Consider the following 21,997-nt stretch of genomic DNA (forward strand, 5'->3'; position numbering starts at 1 on the left):
TGATCGATAAGATTTTTTGCTTGTTCACAATCTTCCGTCTGATATGGCAGTTTTGGAGTTAGCTTCGTAAGAAACAAATTCTCGGATTACAGTGTTGCAAAACAACACGGGAAGTGGCTTAGTGAGAATCACACCCCTCGACGTCTATCTTGACGTTTTCAGGGTTCATCACTTTCCCCAATCACAGCGGCCTCAACGGTAATATCACTCCGCCGTGACGATCATGTTCCCCCAAAGCCACGCCCGCAAGACAACTCTGCGCCAACCTGTATACCCATATAGAGTACTGGCACGCAGGATGAAGAATGGGAAAAAATGCTGACGTAATTCCTGAATGGCCCTGTCACCATACCATACCTCACGGGGACTTACGCAAACACTGCCTATTGTTAACGAAAACCCGGTTGCCCAGTATTCATCCACTTCCTAAATTCAATACCCAACACGTACGTATATGTAAATTTCCCTGCAGAAAGGATCCACTCTTGCATATGTAATGAGTTCGATTAAACCCGGGACAAAAGTTTTTTTCCACTCCTCGACTCTCTGTAGACGGGTCAGTGGATTCGTAACGCGGAAACCCTGTGCTGATTTTTGTTTTGGCGAGGTATCGAAAAGTAGTGTCGCTTGAAGAAGAAGGTAATCAAGATTGTACCGTTTCTCCTTGGTGGCGATTTGTTTGCCCGCCTTTGGGACCAAAATCTCTCTTCTTCTGAAGTTAAGGAGACATCGAAACTCGAGACAGAGACCGGGTTTCGAAGGAATCAGTGCTGGAAAGTGGAGGGAAGTCCAACAGAACTTTTTACTTTCCACATTTGACTGAAACTCCAATCTCGCAGCCAAGATGGGGATCCCGTACAGTGCTTTGCGAGTGAAGGGGACCCCGACCCAATATGCGTCCAACAAGACGGCGGTTACGGCGGATGTGACGGAGATGGGATTCGTCTTCGCCTTCCTCATTATCGCCTTTTCCTTTCTCATCATTCTGCCGGGAATTCGGGGTAAACAGGTGAGTTATTTGTCACCCAATTTTGAACAAATTGAAAAGCAAACAAAAAAATGTAATGGGCGGGGCTAATTGTAAAAATAAAGTGGGGCAGGGGAGAGATTGACAATGAAAGGCTGGAGTGCGTGTTATAAGTCTTTCACAAAAGCACAAAGTAAAAAAACATTAATTAAATACTTAAAAATTGTAAACATTTCCAATTTTGTTTGGACAAATGATGACAACTATGTAAATAAAACAAAGTGGCTTGTGCAATCCATGCTGCCTTGTTCCTCATTTATCACCCCCCCCCACCCAAAAAAAATAAATGTTTGCCTTTCTAAAATTTTGGCCGAACTTTGATTTAATTGTGTTCATGCATGGAGGTAGAATTAATTTAAAAAGGTTGAAATTGGGTTTTCCTATGCAAATTCAGGGGCGGATCCAGATTTGTTGGGGGGGGGGGGGTAGCTGGCATATTTTATTTGTTCCTGCCTGATTTTTCCTTTTGGCGGCCTATGGCCTGCCACTGAAATTTGCAATCGTCTTGCTATTATTTTCACTGTCTGTACAAGTGGGCGGGGCAAAAGGGGCATGGGGGAGGGTTGTAATTTCCAATTTCTTTTACTTAGTTATTTCCGTGTTGGAAAGATTCCCATATCTGGCCATCATATGTCACCCTGTGCACAAACCCTAAGAGACTTGTCTGAAAATTGTGTTTTCTCCGTAAATACTTCAATATTTTCCCTGTTTAATTTTTAGGGCACAGGCCTATTATCACTTTCTGATGGCTGATAGGTTACTGAAGGGAAAAATTGGTGATGGCCAGATATGGGAATCTTTCCCACACTTTTATACGTTATACCCTTCTAATTCAAATTGACTTAACAAGTGAAACTGTGGAGATAAAAACTAGAGTAGTACGTAGTTTGTAAACTGTTTCTGTTTTTTTTTTTACAGAGATGGTTCACCCTGATACGATTTGTGGTGGCAATGTTCATAGGAGCTGGAATATTGTGTAAGTCATATTTCTATGTTTATTTAACTTATCAACCCAAATACCTTTGAGTTTCTTTGATCACCCTGCAAAATCCAACAAAACCCAACAACAAATATCAAAATGTTGGATGTTTGGATTTAGCAGCATTTTAGCTTTATATTGTTCAAGAAAATGTCATTTGCTTATATGCACCAAGTATTGAAGAGGGAAACATACTTTTTAAAATTATTATTATTATTTTTTTTAATAAAAAGGGGTGTGGAACTATTTTATAGGGTTAGTCATCTGACAAACCATATTAAATGATTTCAATTTTGACATTTCACTTAATTGAATAGGGTGAAATAACTTTTACAAATGTTTTCTCTCCACAACACCACACTCCATGATTTCCAAAAGAACACGATAAATATCTTCATGTATGTGCACATGTATATCAATATATACAAAAAGCTAGTGAAGCATGTTTCACTTCATTCCCCGTGAGAGAAGGTTAGTTGTTTACATAGGTTTATAAACATGATTTTTCTGGCTCTGTTTAAGCAAACACTGCAGACTATGTAAGCCGGAACAAGGATCTCAATGAAAGTTTGCTTAAGATAAAATCTGTTTTTTTTTATGGACCAGATTTATTGCAAAATCTGATGAACCCTAGGAAAAAGTACTAAAAAGTGGAAGGAAATAAAAGCAATAGAGAAACAAGGGGGAAATTAAAAGATCTGATATCATCAGATAATTCTCGACTGTTATTACAAACCTCATTTTTTTAAGGATATTGAATTTCTCAGATTGATTTCTGATTCTTATTCATACTGCATTTGAAGTTTTACAACTGTTCCCTTAGCCCTAACTCCCTAGGCATTTTGCTAGGATGCATCCTCAATCCTGCAAAATCCTCCAACTGCCTCCATGTATAATTAGCATCCAGCCTCAATCCTGCAAAATCATCTGTTATTTCTTGAATGTGGTCCTTGGAGGGGTGACCACTGCCTCAATCCTGCAAACTCCTCCGGCAATCACTGTCAATATGTTGAGGCAGAGCCAGTGACATACTGGAGCAGTGCGGAGTATTTTAAGTATCATCTTAGGGCCTAAATTTATGCACGGCTGAGCATAAACAACACAAGGTCCACGCCCGACTAAGACCTTGACACAGTGCATCCTCCAAAATCAGCCACACATTTTTCCATAGCCTCAATCCTGCTAAATCCTCCATTTTGTAAAGAGGATTTTGAAGGATTTGGGAAGGTTATGGCTAAAATTGGTGTATATATGCTTTGTGGGTGTGGCTCCTTCAAGTATAGATTTTCATATCATATTTGATTATAATTAATTATTTATTTCATAGTAAATATCTATCATAACATTAAGTTATGATTTTTCCAATGACACATCGCACAAAAAATCGGCCCACGACAAGTTATCAATAATTTCAACTTTTCAATTCAGAGCGGGATGCTCCTAATTCGACTGAATAGTGTGTGCAATTTCTGAACTGGAGTGCACCATTTAAAAAGCACTGTTTAAAACTGTATACAGGCCTGCAAAAACAAACTAGATATATATTTGTGGACAAACACAGGGCTGTTTCGGCAATTGTTTGTGACAAGTGACGTGCAACATTTTTTGACCTGCCGCTAGAGGGCGCTCTAACATTTTACGACATCACAGGTAATTTTTTTTTTAAGTCTAGCCAGAGACTGACATCGTTGAAAGCAAGTTTCCACTTTTAAATTATAAGGCACTTCTGGTTTGGACCGGAAGGAAGGGTCATGATTTAGCACACATGTGAAATAAAATGAAGATCCTGGATTACTCTATCAACTTTGTCAAGTTCAGGTCTTTCATGATTGATTTATATTGATTTTCAAAGATTAAATCTATTAATCTTTATCGTAACATCACATGACCCATGATGACATTATCATTTATTTTCATATATAACACATCCCGGTCTATAGGCACATACCAACTTTCAACCCAATCGGACCTGTTGTTATAGGCATTAAAAATATGCACTTTTAATGTGATGTCACGTGACTCGTGATGATGTCATGATGAAGTCCATGATTGGCACCCATCTGTGGGTGGTGGTCTAAGTGTGTGGCAGGTATAAAGGCAATTGGATTGATTTTAGTGCCCAAAGTGCCGGGAACAGAATCGTCTACAAATGCTATGGGCAAAAATGACTGAAGAAAAAAAAAAAAAAGGAAAAAAAAAATCTTTACCAAATAAAAGGCTGTTTTGGCATGCTTGCTGAAACAGCCAACAAGCAAATTTATTTGTTACAGGACATTAACATTACTTAAAATTTCGTTCGGGAAAGAAAATCAAAATTTTGAAAAAGCACATATGAACACCAACTTGAATTGAATTATTTTAAGAGCAAAGAATAAAATGAAAGCAATTTCTTTTCCATCACACCATCTTTCCTTGTCAAAATAAGGCTGTGAAATCCAACATTTTTTGTTAATACAAAACAGGGACTTTTGAAACATCCCTCCCCTGCCTACTAAGATGATATGCATGTATACATGTATAAGCCTCTGCATGAACGCCAATGCTATTTGAAAGTTAGAAGCGCAAAGATATTATGTCATTTAGTTTCTGCACTGTGGTGGATTTTTGGGGATTTAACCACTTGCCGCTGTGGATTAATTTTGGCCGAAAAACACCATTTTGAAAAAGACAAGATGTATCGGCCAAATTTTAAAAATAATTCAAACACTAAAAAGTACCGACTCTTGAGAGCCATTTGTACGTGTACAATATTTGTATGATATTTCTCACCGTTACTTCATATTACTCAACACTCCAAGGCCTAGTGCATGGGCGTCGCGAGGGGGGGCAAGGGGGGCACTTGCCCCCCCCCCCCTGGAAAAGCAAAAAAAAAAAAAAAAAAAAAAAGGAAGAAAAAGAAAAGAAAAAAAAAGAGGCGCGAAGACGAAGTGGTGTAAATTGAATGAGTTGGGGGGGGGGGGCAAAATGTCCCTGCCCCCCTCTAAAACTGATAAATCGAGAATGTGTTGAGAAATACAAGCATTTTTTGGCAAATTTTTTTTTGCCCCCCTCTAGAAAAAATCCTGGCGACGCCCAAGGCCTAGTGATATTTCCTGCGATGACAGGCCGTGTACAGCGGCCAATTTCAAGTTCATAACACCGACATGTATACACGTCCACTGCCGGAGACTCTGGGAAAGCTCGACAATTTAACCCATCACCTGCCCATGCGAATATACATTACCAGATCGTGCTTACATTTCCTCAAGCGTTAACTGGTTAAGAATGCAACTTTACTGACTTGACCTTCCTAACTTAATGACTCAACTGAACTCGAGTCACGGCCTAAGAATGACTCGACTCGACTTGACTCGACTCAGTCACAAGCAACTTGTAACAACACTGGAACAATATGAGTAAGAAAAAACCAAAAGTACTTACTTTTTTTGTCTGTGAAGTATCGGCTTGGGGCCAAGAGTGGGAGAGAGCGGAGATCCTTGACACAGAAACGGCGTACAAGGCTTTCTACAAGGGTGAAATCCACGCAGACATTGGCGTCAAAATTGGCCTCAACAGTGTCAACATCACTCTAAAAGGTACGCAACTGTCATTATTATCATTATTTAGTTCTGGCAATGTCAATGTAGCTCGCAGACCTGAAGGCAAAGAAGACAATGAGAAGACAACAAAGAAATTACGTTTTCATTTTTAGAGGTGAGAGGAAAAACCCCGGAAGAATAATCAATCACTAATGTGAATTGTGGTTCATTTTCATCAAGAAGATTTTGTCTTTTACTAAATAAAATTGTTTACTGGATTTATTCTTCTTTCTAAGCAAAACAATCAGTTGCAAAACAGAGATCGACATAAAAAAACAACTTGAGAACAACGAGAATTTTACTATTTACTTTGGTATCTTTTCCCCTTATCATTTCTAGAATGATAAAAAGTAAAAGGAAAGAATTTTACATCCTGACGCCACTTTTTTCATCGTATATGATCTCAATGAAGGTCAGTCATTGCAAAAATGTTGATAAGACATGAATCTGGGACTGAGAAACATTTCCAAATTTGTTAAAAAATACTTAAACAAATGCACTCGAGTCACTCGACTCTCCATAGACTTTGTACACAATCAAAGAAGTTGCGTCTGGATGCCACATTCTTTCAAAGTAAAAATGACAAAAAGAATGTAATTTATAACCCCTGCATGTTCTTTTCTGTAGAAACTTGTGTAGGAATAGGCATAAGGTTTTTTTTTAAACCTTTACTTTTGTCCCCACTTTTGACTTGAGGGGATTTTATGCACTTGACTTTGACGAACTCTGGCTCAATGTGGGTTCATATTCTTCCTCAGGCAAATCAAATCTTTAACCATAACCATCCCAACTCCATCAAAATGCACCCCCCATTTTGGTGGATTTCGGGGGACTTTGTCCAGAAGGCCTGGCGTGCCTAAATATTGACGGAGTATGACGGACTTGGGCCTAATGGCCTGAAGCAGTGCTACGGGTATCTGATTGATTTTGCCTAGCTTCCTGTACTGCTATTGTGATTAAAGCCATGTGTAGCAAGTCCATGAATGTCAACCAGTGCATCAGTGGTGGATTCCATTATGTCATGTACAGTTTTGTATTGGACGCACAGTGATTGATTTTGATGGACTTGGTCCAGTTCCAGTAAAAGATGCTAGGGAGTTGGGGTTCATTGATACAGGGTTCCAACAGAAATCTTCACATGAAATTCCATGACTCTTTCAGGACAAAACTAGGGCTTTCCAAGACCAGATCCTTTGCTGTTTTGGCATCTAGGAGCCTATTGCTCTGGAGACAAGGGATATTGCTCCCTTTCAGCCTTCCAGTTTGACACAAAGCCACCTTGTCCCACAAATGTATCACAGCGATACCTTGAATATGAAACAAGTATCGAGCACATAAAGAGGAAGTATAGTAAACTGAAATGCAAATTGGAAGACTGCCACACCCAAATACCCATACGCAGCAATATGTATGGGTTGTGCAGGATTCCGTGACTTTTTCTATGATTTTTTTTTCTTGAAATATCAACTTTCCATGACTTTTCCATGATGCCTTGAATTTTCAGGTTTTTAAGGGTTTTCCACGACTGAACCTTAATAATATGAGGCCATAGTTTTGAGTACTCTCATTTGATTTGGATACAAAAGGCTTCTCTTAAAACAGGGATGAAACCAAAGTTGGAGACAAAACATAGGTTTTCAAACCCAAAGAGGGACCAGTAAGCCATTTGCGAGTTAAATTTGAATAAAATCTGGAACGCTGACTAAATCCAATGCTTTGCCCGTTTTAACTTCGCATTAAAGATACTGTTACTATATTATGTGATTCGGGGCAAGCCTTATGCTAGCAACCCCCAGCTCCGGCATGGTCTGGTGTCTTTGCACCATTCTTACCAGGCCCGTCGCCAGCCCTGAGCATCAAATTTTGTTTACTTCACTACGGCCCTGGGCAGGGGTCACCGTCTAATGAGGTTGCCAAGTGAACTTTTTCACAATGCCTTTTCGCCCCTATGCCTGTCACGGGGTATTGGTCCGTTACAAAAGGACAAAAGAAAGGAAAACCTTGAGGGAAAGGTTATTGCGTTGGAAGAAAGAATAGGATTGAATACGTTTACAAAGAGGGGTTTTAAAGGGTTTTGTGTCTCAAAAGTTTCGAGGTGTGCAACCCTGTATGACTGCGGTTGCACAACTACTCGTAGTTGATGTGAAATTTGTGTTTACGACCAACCGCGTAGCCAAGGGGTGTGTAGGTACTTTACATATATACCTCAAGGACAGACAGACAAAGGGAGAACAACAGATTCTTTGTTGTCCTCAAAAGTTCATCTTTTGTTGAAAATGGTCCTCGATCGTGAGTGTGTGTGCTTAGTCTGTGGGAGAGTGTTATATTATAGGAACAAAGGTAAGACAATGCCTTGTCCTTGAGAGTTATGTAAAGTACGCCCCCTATAAAAAAATTGTCGCCCCCTCCCCACTGGAAATTTGTTTGTCCTGTTAATGGGTTTAACAGAAATTGGGTTGCCCCCCCCCCACTATAACATCCAGCCCCCCCCCCCCCACTTGCCCCTATTGTGAGAACACTGGCTATACGCCGCTGTTCACAAAGCACTCTAGCTCAAGGCCGATTAACTGTAATGCCCGTTGGACTCTTTCTAGATGTATTTAGTCTGAGGGGGATAATTTACATGTAAAAACATTACAATTTCTTGTAATTAAAGGGGGTTGCAAAATTGGGCTATGGCTCTGCATGTTGGCACATTTAGCAGCAGCAATTTCTTGTCAACATTGGTTCAAAAATTTTATAAAAGGAGGGGGGAGGGGAGTGGTCAGACAGCACCTGCCTCCAGGGGGCACTGTTCCTACATACAGGTATTAAAAAAACACTCGCTCCTCGCATGATGTAGCACCGAATGTACGTAAAACAGGTGCTGAAATAGCAAAATCTTTAGCGCTGTTACACGTTGGGATTATTTTGTCAAGACTTAGCTTACTTTGAATGAAATCTTTATGCACCCGGTCTCAATTGTAATCCTTTCCCAATAATTGAAGAATAATTTTGAATTTTGTTGGATCTCACTCTGTTTTTGAAGCTAAGGATGGAAGCATTGAAGAACACCCAGATGAGAAAATCAATTACAACGAGCGCTTTAACTTCTGGGGTGGTCAGGGTCGGAGAGGATTTGGCCGTTTTTGTGAGTCCCTTTTTACAGCTCTCTTTTTTTTTTACTTCAAATGGAGTTTTAGACATCTTTGCAAAATGTAAAGTCAAAACATGAGACACAAAAAGCAATAAATGTAATACATACATGTACCTTCTACAAATGGATTTGGTGTTGGAAATCTTGATTTCCTTGTCACCTCAGGACTTTTTTTGGGTGTATTTCTGAAAAGTAAAAAAAAAAAAAAAAAATGCTAATTCTGGCGAAGTGATAAATAATTTGGGCACAGCAATTTTTGTTTTTAAAAAACTTTTTATATGAATGGTCACTTCATTTTGACATATGTCAGCATGGGAAAAAGTTGTGAGACTTGATTGAAATGTTTTTGATCTTTTTGACAACAATCACTGTCAGCATCTTCCTGGGAAGTTGCGATTGAAAGCCTTTGCAAAGCTTATTGCTGAGAAAGCTGTAAGGATGAAAAATTAATGTTGTTCTAAGTCTGAACTCAAGAGTTTAAAGTGTGAACACTCGTACCCATTTTCTTTTGGTACAGAAATCATTCAGATTTGCCAAATTCAATCCTTCAAAAGGTTGCAAAATGGGAAGGGTACACCAAAAACACCATCCATTTTATTGAAGGGGTGAATCATTGAATTTGCTGGGAATTTCTGAGAGTAGGATTTTGTTTTAATTTTAACAAAAATTCTCAGATGACAAGGCAACACTTTTTGGCCAGGCAGCTTTATAGGTGAAGGTTTTCCCCTAAGAACTAATTTCAAAGGATTGGTCGCAGTGAAAAAAGGGGTGGTCCCTTATCTAACAATAAGAAGAAACCAATCATTGAAAGCGGTTTGTGCCTGCGGACAAACTTTTTTATACGCGCGTTATCAACAGAATCCAGTTGCAGGAACCACACAATTCTGCATGCTTTGTCCGTTTTCTCAAAATGTATAGTAGCCACTTATTAAACTAAAAACTCTAACATTTAGCTTTTATGCAATCTCCTTAGTAAGATGCTAAGCAATTTTGTAACTTTAAACAAAAAAAAGTGCACAAAGAGCAACTGATCCCTTACGAACCTTAGACACATGTTATACAAATGCAAACTCACTCACAACAGCTGGCCGAATCAACCGTGAGTTCCGTGAGGCCCAGTGGTCTGGCAAGCCCTTGCCTGTCCTGTGGATCGCTGAGTACTTTGCTCTGGACGGGGAAGACATTCGCTGGGGTCGCACCTACCGAACCGCTGGCTTCTACACCTGGATCATGGTCTGGTGAGTTTGTCTGAGAAAATATCAAGATCACATATCCGGATGCCCTGAATGTAAGAAAAAAAAGGAAGTTACACTTTCAATCAACTCTCTACAATTTTGCTTGTTGGGTTTTGCCCTTCACCAACGTATTTTGCCCTGATGAAGATGTCTGCTCCAGCAGGAGGTCATGGGTTCGAGTCCCACTCAAGTAGCTGAACAATACTGAGTAAACAGTGTTTATGGAGGGCAAAACGCAACATTTACTTTTACATTATTCCAATACAAATTCCATCTTATGAACAATTGTCACTTTGCAATGGGTCATCTCAAATTATAAGCATGCTGGAGACATGATTATGATGTTTGTCAGATATCTTGGAAAGAGGTTCATATTTGAAACTAGGTCCAATTTTTGAAAACTTTTGTAGGGGTGTAGGTCCAGGTTTCGGACTTGAATGAGGCCAAATTAAAATCTCTTTTTGCTCAATTTTAAACAGGTTTTGAACATTTTGAGAGGCTTTCTGAAAAAAAGAAAAGAAAGGGCATTGTGTCGGGGATGTGCATTTTTAAACATAGATTGTTAAAGTGAGGGATTTGCTTGAGTGTTTGAGGAGAAAGTAGAAATATTTCAGGATTTTTTTGGTTTGTGCACGTTAAGGGGCTAAAGCTAACAAAGCTGTTCCCATTTGAGAATTTGTTATTTTTTTCCACAGAAATTTGCTAACCACATAAAACATTTTTTAAGTATGCAAAGGTTACCAGCCTTGTGATGTATATAGCTGCTTTTGCGCATAAATTTGCCCAAAGCCCAATATCTGGTGCTATTAAGCTGAAAATATATTAGTAAATTTTTGTAAAGTAAAGTCTGTCATGAGCCATTATAGCCCAGTGGGCCAGACTTTATCTCCGGTTTCTGTGGCATTAGACGACCTAGGATATTTCTATTCCCCATGGATGGGATGCCAGTCCATCGCAGGTTACTCCCCAGCTAATGCCAGTACCCATTCATACTCCTGGGTGGAGAGAGGCAAGTTGGGTGAAATGGCTTGCCCAAGGACACTACGTACAAGTAGCAGGATTCGAACCCCTGACCCGCTGATCATGAGTCGTGAACCCTAACCACCAGGCCGCACTCCCAATAATAGTTAAGTGAATTTGTGCTAAGCAAAAATCAGCAAGTACCCGTCAGGAGCAATATGTACAAAGCATGATATTTTGGCTGGTAACCTGCTTCTGCTCAGCAAATTTTGTATCTGCTTAGCAAATTTCTGTGGTTAGCAGCTCAATGAAATTGGACGTTGGCAAAACTTTTTTGTTTTCTTACCGTCGTTCTTTTCTCCCAGGACGGCCTTCCCTCTCTGGATCCTGTCGATGGCCCTGAGCTTCATGGTGCTGCGCTACTGCGGCTACTTCCTGATGATGACCGGCGGTTTCTTGTGGCTCGGCAACATCATGTGGGCAGCGGTCCGCTTCGGCAGCACCAATCTCATCATACCGTTCAGTAAAGAGAAGGTGCTCACCTTCAGCTACGGTCCCACGTTCTACCTGTGCTTTGTTGCTGGTTAGTATACTGTCACTAGTATTAAAAGGATAGAGAAAGTTAACAAAAAGGAGGGGATGGGTTTTAGTGAGAGGATTAATTTTTTTTCTTGGGGATGGTTTGCAGAGTATCTCATGTGTGACATAATTGATGTACGTTATAGGAACAGCAAGTTTCTCTTTTGAAAGGCCAGATATCACCTGATGATTTTATCAATGGATTAAATTCAGTTAACCCTTTAACCACCCAGGCATTTTGGCTGTTGCGTTAACATTTAAGGGGAAAGAGGGTCCATTTCAATTGTAGTTTTAACTTTTCTTAAGTCGCAAAATGCAACAAAAAGTGCCCGTTGGATTTTGAGGGATCTTAGATGGTTAGAGTTTAAACATTAAGTCACTTTTTTGTGAGGGATAGGTTTAAATTGTCTTTGTATTCTTATAGAAAACTGTAAGAAAATATAGATTACATCATCATCTGTTCATCAAGTGACAAATTTAGTGTTGCGAGGACGTGGGTTCCGTGCACAAGTAATCAAGGGAGAGTTGGGGGAGACCACTGGGTCTGAGACTATTGAACCCATTGCTGACGACGTGTGTTAAAGCAGAGACGCAATGGCTTTTTGCACATTCAGAATAAAAAAAGTTGTGCGTACTTTGCAATCGGTGCGTGAACTGTCAGTATGTGCACGAGGTGTCTTTCGTCCACTAGGCTCTCAAAAGTGGTAAAAAAAGGGGCCTCTGTAGTGTGCACACGGAGCCCATAAGAGACGTTGGCCACTCGGTAAAAACTGCAGTAAGATAAATTATGAAAACTTGGTGGAAAACCTATTTCAATGATATTTAAAAAAAATTTTTTTTATAATTTTTACAGGTCTGGTTGCTGTAGTCAGCGGTTTCATTGTCTTCATCATGGACATTCGTTTCCCCAATGTGTTAACCACTTTCTTCAATATTGACCCTCTGGCCGATTACGAGGAAACTTTTGTCTATGACAAGAGCGCCGCCGCCGGCACCAGCAACGGTGCCTCCAATGGCGGACCCGCCGACTCCGAAACGGTTAGCAAAACCAACTTATTGATTGTTCCGTACAGTCAGGGGGGTGGGGAGAAAACGGGGGGCTCGCGCCTCTCGTTGAACTCCAACGGGCGGTTGGAAAGCGTGTACCACAATGAGGCGGATCTAGAAAAGGAAATAATGGGCATACTTGAGGTCAACTAAAAAATACTTCCCAACCTTACTAACATTTGCATAATACTTGTCTAAACCTTGTCTATATTTAAGATAATACTTTCTGTACGAGTGCAGCACTCTTCACTGCAATGCAATACAAAAATCTCACTGCAATACTAAATTTACTATATTTGTATCTTTAAAAAAAATGAATAAGACTGCTGCAAACTGCTTTCTGACTGGATTGACCTGAAATGTACAAATCAAAAAAGTTGAGACAGCCTGACCTTACGATCTCAACCAGGTCTTCTTCAGAGGCAAACGTACAAATATTTGTATCTGTTTGAATTTTTATCTATTTGAATGTTTATTTTAGCAAGGATTAGCATCAGCAAAAGGTCATTTTTGATAATGCCTCAAGCGTTATATACTTAAGAAATCATTCAATTCGAAATCATTCAAAAATAAAGTTGACCCGGGAACCAAGGGAATATTGCACAATACATGATCACGATGCCAACAGTACCCTTGAGTTTAACATATGTGAATATTGTACAGCATTTGCTCTGATAAAAAACTCATACGCACCAACTCACATTCACGATTCAACTCATTGTGGTCAGCATTTCAGCCCTCCCTTTTTAACCTAATAAAACAAAGTCCATTCAAAACAAATTAAAAAGAAATTAACCAATAAAAAAAGGCCAGAGGACCATCACAACTCATAATAATGACCTTGACTCCTATCAACACCCCTTCCCATTATCATACAATTCGTGAGTGATGACATTTTAAACTTTTTCTGACTTTCTTATTCACAACTCCCATTCCATTTTGTCCATTTCACCTTTTTTTAAACCAATTAGTTTCACAATGACTTTTGGAGATCTGCATTCACTGCAGATGGGCTATTGTTTTACATCTCTTTTAACAATTTTTTCCTCACAACATTTTTTCCTGAGTACAATATTACAACCTTCCCAACTTTTAACTTTACATATTTGACAATCATTTGATTATATTTATCTTCATTCCAAGATATGAAAATAATGTATCTGAATGTTATTTTGTGATTAGTGATCATCACAGCACATTTATCTTCTCATAATGTTCTATAATATTGTACTTTTCTCCATCGGATCTTTTATTACAGGCAATTCCTAATCAATATTTTTAAACTTAAAAAAAAAAAATCAAAATACATGTGAGCTAAATCCAACTGTAGCACCTCATTAAAATCAACTCAGCAATAAAACACACTACAGAATACCATTAAAATTTGACTACAAAAATAAAATTGTTTTTCACAAATACCTCGTTTACAAAGAATATGCATTTGCAATTCTATGCGTTGTGTTTTACGGGGTGTGTAAAACTTTGCAATATTTTGCCAATTGTGACATATGCTAAGCAATGCAGTACAATTTGACAATGCAGTTAATTGATTTACAAGTTTTAAGCACACACAAACTGTATGGTGAGTTTTCAAGTGGCTACACTAACGGTACTTGCTCTTATCAAAAATTGTCAAGTCAAGCATAACTCATAAGCAGCACGCAATCGTGAAGGAAAAAGAAATGAACAACCTCACCCTTTTCACTCATCTATAATCACGTTTGTTGACTGTTCATGTGTGTTTTTCCACATAACTTCTTTCCCCACACAGCAACCTTGGTGATGGTTTCTGATCTATGGGTTTGTGTATAGCCACACTTCCACGTAACTTCTCAAGTCCTGCAATTTCTGGTTTTTAAACACTTGTCATTAACTCCACCCTCTGACATTTGACCGTTGGTGAATGACCCCTTATTTATACCTACCTCCCTACATCTCGTTTGTCTCCTCTTTTTTCCTCCCTCCTTCGGCTGTCCTGTTTTGTGTCTTAAGGTGGTGGCCAGCAAACCAATGTATCGCCAGCGGGCGCAGTCCCGCTTTGCCGTGTCCCGGCGTCGGCCACGCTCGTCGCTCGCGGAGGTGGCGGAGGAAGCTAATGACACTCATGACAATGCGTAGGTCCCCCGTTTTGCATGTTTGCATATCTGGAGAACGTTTCTTGCATGAGTACAAGTTTAACTGGTTAACATATGAAGCATGTTGTATCACTATCAACAAGACTTTAGTAAAAAGAAACTACAGTATTATTTTCCTGTTCTGCATGTGCATGCAAGTTTATTACAAAGTTGTTGTGACTGAATTAATACCCTAACAGCCCTGAATTCTCCAATTTAATAAGATTTTTTTTTCACACACCCTATGTTAATATTTAAACAACCTTCAGTTTTCAATCTTAGCACACGTCCAAGTTAGGTAGAGTCTTTGATGTAAAAACTGTTTTCTCCGTCTTTCTAACCATTGAGCTACATTTTCCTTCCTGTATTTGGCAAGTTTTTATTGATTAAAATATTTAGAAGTTTAGCTAGCATTTATACACCGTTTTAGGTTTTTAGGATCCCATAATCGACTTCATGATGTGGTTATTAATTATCAAAGAGGAAAAGCAAAAAAAAAAACCTGTTTAGATGTACAGTCATTTATTCATTCATATCCTTTTATTTTTAACTATATCTCAGACAAAAAAAAGACGAGAATGTAAGTTCCGTGGGAATTTATTCTGAAATTTATTCTTTTACTTTCATTCTTTCTTTTCAAAATACATGCGGATGTTGATCACAAAAAGTAGAGCTTGTCGAATAGGAAACCCCATTGAATTACACACTGGATTACAAAAAAATGAGCATATTTATTTGATTTCTTTTCTTTTGCAAATCCCGATCTTACAAACTTAGGAGTTTGCTCAGCGTAGCTAGAAGTTGCAAGGCACTGCCATCTCTATATCACAAACAATGTCTTTGACATCAAACACTGTTCATCAAAGATGCAGCAGAATTGGGGAAAAAATTACCCAAATATGATGTTATCAAATTTGCAACGCAGAATCACTGCAAGTTGAAAGCACAAAGATGAAAATGAAATAATAAAATGCACCAACTTTAACTGAAGCTGGTGACGGGACTTTAAGACATTATTACATGCACTTCAACTAAAAAGAGAAAATCCCATGTTTCAGTGTATGTAAAAATAATTAGTAATAGACTTGCATTTTGTATCGTAGCTAGTATATGTATCTCTTTATTCCCTTGCTGAAACAAATAATCACCCAGCCAACAACATTTGGCTAAATTTAAACTAACGGGGCCCCAAATGCCTTGAATGAGCTCTTAGAATTACCACTGCACTAAAAATGTTTTTTGTTAAATGTAGTAATAGATTTTTAGCTAGTACATGAACCTATGTATTTCCTTGCTAAAAATATCACTCAACCAACAACAGTTGGCTAAATTTAAACTAAAGGGGCCCCAAATGCCTTGAATGAGCTCTTAGAATTGCCACTGCACTAAAAAAAAATATAGTAATAGTTTTTTTGCTAGTATATGAACCTATGTATTTGCTTGCTAAAAATATCACTCAACCAACAACAGTTGGCTAAATTGAAACTAAAGGGGCCCCAAATGCCTTGAATGAGCTCTTATAATTGCCACTGCACTAAAAAAAAATGTAATAAATGTTTAGCTAGTACATGTACTTCTGTATTTCCTTGCTAAAAATATCACTCAACCAACAACAGTTGGTTAAATTTAAACTAAAGGGGCCCCAAATTGCCTTGAATGAGCTCTTAGAAATGCCACTGCATGTTTTCGTTCTCTCCAACCTATTTTATAGCGGCAGGAATAACACATCCTGTGTGCTTGGTATCTAGTATTGCCTAGCAATACGCATAACTGGATATCTGACAAGCCTTGAATCAACATTTTTGTCATTACAATGAGACAACTACTTGAAACACAAAAGTGAGTGTTTATCTAGCCGGATTCTTGCTTGCTTAAGGTGTGCAGGGTCACTGGGAAGACGTTTTGCTGCACTGGTTTCCCCTGTCGCCTAGTAGCCTTTGTAATGCATTTCTTTAATAGTCAATGATGTGAACTATTAATATCTGTGACCGCTCTGTTGAAATGAGGTAGCTCATTCCATGCTTAATCTAAGTAAACACAAAAACTATTTTTTTTTCCCACTCCAAAACACACATTTTTGCAGAGAAGTCACAATCTGACATGTCTGTAATCTAAACCTGAATGAATTAAGGAACGAATAAGAAAAGATCGTAAACTGTAAGAAACAATGACTTTTAATATTTTATAGAGGGACTCTGTCAAAAACTAAAATGTCAACTAATTACACCTGTGTTTTAAACCAACTTAATTTAACTATAGAGTCATAATCTGTCATTAGTATTGAGGAAATTTTTGTTTACTCATTCTATATTTTTTGCATGTCGAAGTTTAAACAGAACTATGGCTAAATTAATGAAGTTTTAACCAGCATGCAGTTGTTATGCATTGTCAACACTTGTGTAGTGACATAAATTAGGTGCTATTTGACCATATGTAACTAACTTAAATAAACATTTTGTACTTGGTTAGTTGGTTGGTTCTTCTCCTAAATACTCCGCAAGGGAGGCCAGAAACACCGGGGCAAACCCCTTCTTTCAGTGATAAGTGTTACTGGGTTCTTTTACATGCATTGCATAACACAACACACAGGACCTACTGCTTTACGTCCCATCCGAAGGACTAAGCAATAATGGTTAAGTGCCTTGCTTTTAAGGCCACAAGTGTCCAGACCCGGGCTCGAACCCACATTCTGCTGCCTCTGAAACACCAGAGCATGAGTCCGGTGCAGTGCTCCTAACTGCTAGGCCATGACATTCCACTTGTAAACCAAAAAAATTGGGTGTCCAAACAACAACCTATGTCTATAAACAGAAAGGGGCATTGAAGAGAATCTTGCTTTGAAGGAACTTTCAGTAAAACATCGTGAAGATTAGCTCAATGCAAAACTTAAGACTAAAACAACTACACTAAATCCCTCTAATCACAACAATATAGTGCACAAATATTGTTAAATTGAAAATAAAATGAACCAAATACTTGAGTACATGTCACATTGCGTGAACTCCACAGCAACATGCAAGTGTTTCAAGCGTATAGGACTTCATACAGTTCTTTGATGGGCGTACATTTACTTGCTTGACAATCTTTTCCTAACACATAGGGTTAGAAAGCTCGTGCAGAAAAACAACTGGCTGAAGGACAGTACCAGAAAGGAGCATTCCAACGTCAAAGTTTTAATTGAACTAGAAGAAGCGTAATCAGTGCTGTCCGCAAAAGTTTGTAATATGCAAATTTAACTCGTGAATATTCATTGCAGGTAGTCTCTATGCTCCACTCACTGGCTCTGCAGCAGTACGGTCACAGCAACATTGAAGGGAGCTGATGTCATGAACACATTGCCAACCACTCCATATATATTACCTTATCACACTATCATTAATTTGTACATTACGGAGTTCAACATTTTTTTTTAATAATGAGCACTTAATCACTCATCTCAACCACACATATACAATTTTTTGTAAAGTTCCTTTTGCAAATGTCATGCTTGTTTCATTAGTATGCCACGTCTTAGTAAACGTTAATGAGATTGAACTAAACTTACAAAACTTTTAGCCTAGTTTGAACAAATTTTAAAAGTATCTGTTCAATATCTCAGAGAGTTGGTTCTTCACAATCATATGTTCATACTCGACAAAAGAAACAGTTTCAGCTTGTTTTGGTTCAACCTCTGTAGTGTTGCATTGCTGCATAAAACTGTTGTAGCATAAGTAGGAGAAAAGACAGAAAAAAAGATATCACATGTGCTCTTTAATACACCAGATTAGCACCTCCGCAAAAATGCAACAATACTTTTTACACGTCAAGAAGATTCAATTGACTCAATCTGCACAATTTATGTTAATCGTTACTAATTCTAAATGTACAACTCTGCACAACACAGCAGACAAAAGTGTGATATTTGTACATGGATTTTTTGGGTATTTCAAGATAACAAAATCTCCCTACCCTGTGTTCATTTTTCTGTTGTTGTTCTTGCTCCCGAGATGCCTAGAGTTTAGATCACTAGCATCTAGATGTGTTTGGTTTTGTTTTTGTTGTTGTGCATTTACATGTAGTATTTCATTTGTTTGTTGCTTATTTTACCTTCTCGCTTTGATTAATTTGTTGTTCTTGTATTAGCACCTTCAGTATCTTTTCGGTGGATATTTTGTTCAATGTAATCTGCATTATTATCATTATTAAAAAAAAAAACCCAACAAGGTATTTTCCGTAAAAAAAAAAAAAAAAAAAAGATTAACAAATTCCACTTGGAACCAGTCACAAGTAGTATAAATCGCATGGCATTTGAGCTGGTAACCTGTCCTCGCTTAGCAAATATTGTACATGCTTAGCAGATTTCTGCAATTTAGCGGCTTTATGACATACAGGCCCCTAATAACTTCTGTTGTATTTCCCATCTCAGGCAACGCTGTATGTAAACATGTTTCATTTGCCACGTGTTCATCTTCATTTCATTAATGGTTCGATTTTACTTCTTGGTACCCCCAGTCCACCTGGCGAAAAGTCTCAGCCCTCCGAAAAGCCAGCGTCCGGCCCCGGCGAAAATATACTCCTCACGGAAATCAAGGCGGAAGTCAGCACCTAACCACCAGCGGCATTGAGATGAAGGGCTTCGATTCCAGCTTGACCGGCGTGGAGAACCCGACCCTTAAAGTTGAGGATGCGTAGTGAGAAAACAAGTTTACATGTATCTCTCCCATAGTTTTTATATTCCAACTTGGAAACCATTTTTTGTCTGTTTTTTTTTTTGGTGTGACGTATAATTTCTACACAGAATGTCACTTTGCTCTGCAAATGTAGGTTCTTGACATTTCTTGGACCCCTAGCTTTCTTTAATGTTCATGAGTTCACATTAATTTTGGTTTACGAAATGGGCACTGTTGCATTTCCTTTGAAGTATGAGTATCAATTTTTTTTTATAAATGTATATTTTGTATAATGGGAGGAAAACTTCACGTTTGCAATATTGGTTTCTTTGAAAGATGCTTTTAAGAGTGCTGATACTTTTCAACTGTAGAGAATTGTTATGTGTACGGAATAAAAAGAAAATGTAAGTTCAATGAAGGAAGAGGTTCTGGAGAAATTATAGAATTGTAAGAGATTTTATTTCAGTGAGTTACGCTGCACATTTTAACCGTGTAGGGAGAAAGAATATGAATTGTAGTCAAAATGACATGAAGGCTTTGTATATGCTTGATAGAAATTGGTAAACTTAGTTAAACAATAAAAGTTGAAAGGGGGGTGCAAATGCGTTTTAAAATATCTCTTGTCTCCAAAAGAAGTCTTTTATCAGTACTTTTGATGTAACTTGCAGTTTTTAGAAGAAAGGATAATTTTGCATTACTTCTTGAACTGTATAGTGTTTTGAGTAACCAGTGTATGTTAATATTTTGTATGATATTTAAGCAGATTTTAGTATGACATTTGATATTGATAAAAGAAATAATCTATACAGTTGCGCGGTGGTGGGGATAAGCATTTATCAAGAAATACAGGTCCTTATGACTTTTGCATTTTTAAAAAATTAAATTTAAATATTAAATGACCAAACTATTAAACTAGGCAGAATAGATATGTGCTGCTTTGGATAAAATGCTACCTTAAAAGTCTGAAGAATGGGTTCCAGTACTTTGTATAAACTAAAATAACTACTATAATGTACTCATGCTTTTTCACCATTTCAATCTTTTTTTTATGCAACATGTACACAGTTTTGAGCCACCAAATCCTCTAAAATTTGAATGCCTTGAAATATTACAAACTTGTGAAAATGAATTAAACTGCTGCAAATTGCTGACTGCCTGGATTGACCTGAAATCTACAAATAAAAAAATTACAATGGCCCGATACTTCAGCCTTTGCAAGGCCTTCTTCAGAGGCAAAACTTGTGCACTTTTGTATTACAGGTCTATTGGCATTGATATATCTCAAATTCTTTTTGCAAATAAAAATTTCTCAGTTATGACGCAAACACGGGAATAACAATTTGATAAAAGCAACTTCACGAGCGACGACCGGTCAACATTTCTCACAAATTTATGAGCGCCCTTCTGGTCGAATATTGGTAGTGCATTAATAATAATAATAATAATAATAATGATGAACACTTGGTAAAGCGCCAGTATCCGCCAGGCATTAACCCCGAGTCATTTCTTCATGCGTCACAGGCTTGATGTAGAGGCCCATGCATTGGGGAAAGCTTTGGGGAAATGCGGAACGTTGGGAAAGTGCCATGTCACACACCTGACCAAGCTTTTTGTAAAATCAAACAAAGGGCTCAAAAAACACCGAGGCCGATTTTGAAGGTTATGCCATGCCTGAATGCACGTGGTCCATATTATGAAGCGGCCATCCTATTTCCAGAACACTCTATGCTTTATACGTTTAACCATGAAATCCCGGATACAATTTTCAAGGCAAACTCAAAGTTTTTGTAAAAACTGAATATGGCATTTGTTGAAATTGCATTTTTAAAGTTTTTGATGTTTACTGTTTCCTTTTTTCCTGCTGCTGAAAGTTTTTCAAACAAAATTTCCCAGATATGCCGCTTCAAATGTTGCGTTTTGGGTTAAACGTATTGTAAAAAACTACTTTTGTATCTTGATTTAGAGTAACTTCTTAACTTGTTTACTGATAATAACAACTTCTTGTTTTAAGGCAAATTACTATAGGTTCTTATTAAAACAGACGAGGAATTGTATTTTTAAATGAAACTGTTCAATGTGTATATCATTTGTAAAACCAGTTTTGGCACAGAAACCTTTCCCAGTATTGAGGTATTGAATTTTTTTTTGGAGGGGGAGGGATGATACAATGGTAAATGATTTTCCAAAGTTCAGAGGTTTTTTTCGGCTAAAATCATTTGAAGAGAGTTGACAACGGAAGTTACTATGCCAAAGATACAAACAAGGGTAACAAATAGATACAATGTGGGAAAAAGGAACTTGTTTCCAGGGGAGCAACACAAACAAATCATGAATATTCTAGTTGGGCAGGCAATTTTTGGTTTCTGAGAGGAATCTTTGTGGATTGAGAAAATAATGGGTCATGAACTTCTAAAACTCCAACACTGCAAAAATTGATAATCTAGTTAGCTAAATCCTGAGATAAAGGTGTTTGGCAATGCTTTCCTTTGGCTTAATTTTCCATCTATAATCTACCCCTTCCTTCTCTTCAAATTCCCAATCCTCTAAATTGTGCATCTTTCTTTTCCCCACCCCCATTGTAAGAATGAGCCATTTGCGAGTTGAATTTAAAAAAAAACTGGTACGCTGACTTGCTCAAATGCTATGCACATTTTAACATTGAATTCTCCCGACCAAAGAGACTGTTACTATAT

The 21,997-nt window shown here is 38.1% G+C and overlaps 1 protein-coding gene across 2 annotated transcripts; it reads left to right on the top strand.

Moving 5' to 3' along the window:
* The first annotated feature begins 415 nt into the window (after window positions 1–415).
* On the top strand, window positions 416–21,371 carry LOC119745939 (dual oxidase maturation factor 1-like). Of its 2 annotated transcripts, XM_038222646.1 has the most exons (9): window positions 416–1,009; window positions 1,946–2,003; window positions 5,444–5,581; window positions 8,613–8,714; window positions 9,805–9,958; window positions 11,281–11,498; window positions 12,348–12,532; window positions 14,534–14,655; window positions 19,147–21,371. In XM_038222646.1, exons 1-9 carry the CDS (start codon window positions 845–847, stop codon window positions 19,241–19,243), a joined length of 1,239 nt encoding a protein of 412 aa, XP_038078574.1. In that variant the 5' UTR covers window positions 416–844; the 3' UTR covers window positions 19,244–21,371. The 2 variants fall into 2 exon arrangements, with proteins under 2 accessions (XP_038078574.1, XP_038078575.1); XM_038222647.1 differs by lacking the exon at window positions 14,534–14,655 and having other exon boundaries at window positions 426–1,009.
* Window positions 21,372–21,997: the final 626 nt, after the last annotated feature.

The sequence above is a fragment of the Patiria miniata genome, unplaced genomic scaffold, assembly GCF_015706575.1.
Source record: "Patiria miniata isolate m_02_andy unplaced genomic scaffold, ASM1570657v1 HiC_scaffold_7, whole genome shotgun sequence".
NCBI classification, from domain to species: Eukaryota; Metazoa; Echinodermata; class Asteroidea; order Valvatida; family Asterinidae; genus Patiria; species Patiria miniata.